Here is a 4,761-nt window from a genome sequence, read left to right as displayed (position 1 = left end):
AATTAATTTTCACGTAAAGTTTATGCTAATCAGGAGCGGCTCTTCCATAAAGCAAGTAAAGCAACTGCTTTAGGCCCCATATTTGTGGGAAGCTTATTTTTTGTTACATCTAATAGATTATGTATAAGTTTAAAAAAAAAATCTGTGAATTGAAAAATCAATTTCTTTCTTTAACAAATATAGAGAAGAAGGATTTGCAACTACTAAGATTTTTGCCAAGGAAATTTGCACTTGAAAAGAATATCGAACCCAAATTTCATAAGAATCGTGTGACATATATGAAGTAACAATTTGATGAGAATGTTGATAATGAAATCTCAGAATCTTTCGAAGAGCCTTTTAGAGGACGAGTTATTCACATTTTATTTGATGGAGTGGAGTAAAAGCTAAGCAATGAAAATTCAAAAGATTTCTCGGGAAAAAATTAGAGATGTCTCCTATGTTACCCAATTGATTGCTTTTATACATAATAGGTAAGGCTATTTTTTTTACTACAAAATTGATTTGAGCAATTCGAAGCATATGAAAATATTTTTGATTTTCTATTTAGCAGTAAAAATTAAGATCACTAGATGATGAAAATTTAAAAAATATTGCCTTAATCTTAAATGTTCCTTAAAGAATAATAATCAATTTGCTATTGATGATTTAGATTTATTTTCTGAATTAAAAGTATTAAGAAAAATAGTACAGTTAGAAGATAACAATTTAATTGATACACTCAATCAAATAAAAAGATCTGATTCCTTTCCAAATGCCTATATTACATATGGAATAATGTTAATAACTCCTGTTATCGGTGCTTCAGTGGAAAGAAGTTTTCAAAATTAAAATTGATAAAATCTTACCAAAGATCAACAATGTCTCAAGAAAGGTTAAGTGAATTAGTTATATTGTCAATTGAGAAATACTTGTTAGGAGTTATTGATTATAAGAAAATTATTAATAACTTTTTATCTAAGAAAAGTCAGAAAAATATACTTCAAATAAATAAATATATAAATATTTAAAAAAAATTAAGGCCCCTCGTAAAATTTGGCTTTAGGCCACAAAATTCGTCGGGCGGCCTCTAAGGCTAATAATTAACTTTTAATCAGCAAACACTAATCTCTACTGCACATGAATCTGTGATCTGTAATTTTCCGTTGGAAGTATCATTTTTTAAGTCTTTTATTAAACCTATACTTATGCAAAAAAAAATTACACTAACTACAATTTAACCTGTTATATTAGTACCAAAAATAGTGGTACAAATTTACACTTATTTGGGACAAATATACTTAATAAAAATTTTAAGTAATTTGATTAGTGTTAAAGTTCTTTACACTATTGACAATTATTAGTACTCCAACTCTGTATCACACTGTATGTGGTCCCACCAATCAGGTGGCCAACACAAAAACAAACCTTTTAATTTCCCCTTAGAACGTGCCAATCATAACGGTAACCATAATTTATGTTAATGGAGTAATAATTAAATGATCCAACGGTCCTTAGAATCCTACCGTTTCGCAAAACCTTATGTGTTCGATTATCCAACTATACACGTGAATGCTTTAGATCTCTTGACACGGAAACAAAGACGTGATCAGACTAAATTCAACTTTCAATCTCTCCTATATATACTCCGTTCCCTGTGGCGGTGTTCCTCGTCTTTATCTTTCTACCAAATACATACAGAAGAAACTTACACTTTCGCTCTCTAAAAACTGCTCAACACTTCAAATCAGAGTTTTCGAAAAGCTTCTAGAGAGAGAAAGAAATGGCTTACTCAAGGATGATGTTCGCTTTCATTTTCGCTTTGGTCGCCGGATCTGCTTTTGCTCAGGCTCCGGGAGCTTCTCCGGCAGCTACACCAAAGGCATCACCAGTTGCACCAGTAGCATCACCTCCAACTGCTGTTGTTACACCTGTATCCGCTCCATCACAATCTCCTACTACTGCCGCATCTCCTTCTGAATCTCCATTGGCATCTCCACCAGCTCCACCAACTGCTGACACTCCAGCATTTGCTCCCTCCGGCGGCGTTGCTCTTCCTCCATCCATCGGCGCTGCTCCCGCCGGTTCTCCAACCTCGTCTCCTAACGTTGCCTCCTTGAACAGAGTCACCGTCGCCGGATCTGCCGTTGTAGCGATCTTCGCTGCATCTTTGATGTTTTAGATCTGAGGAGAGTTTGCATTTTGGATTTTCACGAGATGTTTATTATTTTAGGATTTATTTAGTTCATCTTACTCGTTGATGTTTATTCGTTTTGTTTTACTTTTACCCGTGGGCGGTGGTGACTGCGTACATGCTATTGATTTGATTTTTACTCTGGTTATTGTTTATTGTTACTACCACTATTATTATTATGGATTCTTTGTTTATTTATGAAGCACTATGATTTACTCTTATATGCAATCTCTTTATGTTCTTTAATTAATTTATTTATTTCCATAAAAACTTTACAGTGTTAATTAAGCTTATTATTAACAAATTAAGCTTCTTAACGAGATTGTAAAAATCGAAAGCAGTAGGAAGTTGCGGAGTTGAGATTAGGGAGAGGTGGAGAATGTCGTCTAGTAACGTGTTGAAGAAGTGGACTATTTGAGGAAAGAGTTAGGAGTTTGAGTTGGAAAATAGTTTAAGAATTGTACGTCACGTGGTTTGACAGCTGTTTTAAGAACCTATTTTGGTTATAGAAAGAAGTCCATGTGCTTTCGGTTACAGAAGGCCATGTGCTTTTGGGGGCTAGAGTTGGAATCACGTTATACCTAGGAGTGTGTGTAAACCCTAGTTCTTTAGAATTGATGTTTTAGTTTTTTCTTTTGTTTTTGCCAAATGCCAGACCGTGAACTACGGTGGATGAGACATAGAGGACTTTGAGTAGGAAAGTGGTCCCAAGTCTAACATGATACTGATGATATTAGTTTAGAGAGAAAATCATTTACAACTTCAAATTTTGCTTTAGAAAATTAAACGCTCATTCAAATTTTAAATAATAGACACTCTCCCCTCATATGTCAATTCTCTTTTTCAAATGTACCCTTACACATCTTTTTTTAATTTATGTAATATACTTCTGAAAAAAATAAATATTATTTTCGAGGGAAAAAATGTGAAAAATAGTAAGTTAGTATATAGGCTAGTGAAGTTCTATAATGAAATGAATGAGTAGATGAAAAAATTATTTTATTAACATCAATCAAAACTCTAATATCCATTTTAAAAATTTAAATATTTCAATGCAGGTACTACAAAAATAATTAATAAAAATAGACCAAAGCAACAAAGCAATTAAAAATCAAAGCAACAACAACGAGATATTAAAAAGACCAAAGCAAAAGATAAAAATCAAACAATAATTAGTAATTATAACAATCTAAGAATCAAAGTATATTATACTAACACTAATACTACCGATATGGGGACAAAAAGGAGAATCGCTCGACTACCTACTAACCTTCTACCGTAATCCTTGACCTCCACACCCTTCTATTAAAGGTCATGTTCTCGGAAAGCTAAAGTTGCGTCATGTGCTGCCCAATCACATCTCCCCAATACTTCTTAGGCCTACCTCTACCGCATCTCCTACCCACTAAGGTCAACCTTTCACACCTCCTAATTGGGGCATCTACGCTTCTCCTCTCCACATGCCCGAACCATCTCTACCTTGCCTTCTGGATCTTATCCTCCACATAGGCCGCTTTCGCTTTTCCCGAATATCTTTATTCCTAATCTATTTAACCTGGTATGCTGCACATCCATCCCAACATCCTCATTTCAGCTACTTTCATCTTCTAGACATGAGAGATCTTGACTAACCAACACTTTATCCCTTACAACATAGTCGGTCTAATCACTACTTTTTAAAACTTACCTTTGAGTTTTACTGTGTATTTTTATCACAAAAGACAACAGATACGAGCCTCCATTTCATCCACCCTGCTCCAATACGATATAATGTATGACATCTAATAACAAATTTCAAAAAGATCATTTATTTATATTGTTGTAGACAATAAATTTGCGTCGAAAAAATAAAATCAAGACAAAAAAAATTGCAACAATCGTAGTATTTTATTTTGAATATTTGAGTGTTACAATCTCTATGAGTCCTCTGATTCTTCTTTTCAATAGTAAATAAATTCAAGGGCCTTTGAGCTTGATCTTGAATCTATATTTGTTTCCACGAACGATGATCTTGTTCTTGAGCTTGATTGCTTGAACTTGACCTTGATTCGTTCTTCGTCCTTGAGCTTGAACTTGATTTCTTGAACTTGAACTTGATTGCTTAAAGCTTGAAACTTGTAGAGAAATTTGCTGCGTTTGATCCACGAGCTCTCTCTTGCTTCTTGTTATAACTTCTGGTGTTTTTTCTAAGTTATGAAGACCCCTATTTATAGTTGTGGAAGGGAGGAGTTGTGATCAGAACAAACTCTTTCCGACCAATCAAATTAAAATGTGACATGATCGCATTTGATTGGCCAGAACATGTCATTTGCATACGTGGCGCAATTTCATTAGCCTTTTAATGTGACTTGGCATGCCTTGTCATTTTAACACGTGGCATGATCCTATTGGCTCTTCCGTTTGATTTGGCGCGTCATGTCATTTGACAAGTGGGCATCCATTTGGCCCTCTAGGAAGATGAAATCTTGGGCCTAATAAATTGGGCTCATCACTTTAGCCCAATTAAGTGGACTAGCCCAATGGATTAAGATTTATTTATTTAATCTATATATATTGGTCTTATATAATTAATTTATTTATATATTAGT

At 34.1% G+C, this 4,761-nt stretch overlaps 1 protein-coding gene across 1 annotated transcript; it reads left to right on the top strand.

The window, feature by feature from the left end:
* The first annotated feature begins 1,560 nt into the window (after positions 1-1,560).
* Positions 1,561-2,394, top strand: LOC104249276 (classical arabinogalactan protein 5). Its single transcript, XM_009805666.2, has one exon. It carries the CDS (start codon positions 1,763-1,765, stop codon positions 2,159-2,161), a length of 399 nt encoding a protein of 132 aa, XP_009803968.1. The 5' UTR covers positions 1,561-1,762; the 3' UTR covers positions 2,162-2,394.
* Positions 2,395-4,761: the final 2,367 nt, after the last annotated feature.

The sequence above is a fragment of the Nicotiana sylvestris genome, chromosome 4 (genome assembly GCF_000393655.2).
Source record: "Nicotiana sylvestris chromosome 4, ASM39365v2, whole genome shotgun sequence".
NCBI classification, from domain to species: domain Eukaryota; kingdom Viridiplantae; phylum Streptophyta; class Magnoliopsida; order Solanales; family Solanaceae; genus Nicotiana; species Nicotiana sylvestris.
This window is presented reverse-complemented; position numbering and strand designations above follow the sequence as displayed.

What these genes read in the sequence shown, in the direction of transcription:
- LOC104249276 (XM_009805666.2), top strand. Translation starts at nt 1,763, where the DNA reads ATGGCTTACTCAAGGATGATGTTCGCTTTCATTTTCGCTTTGGTCGCC.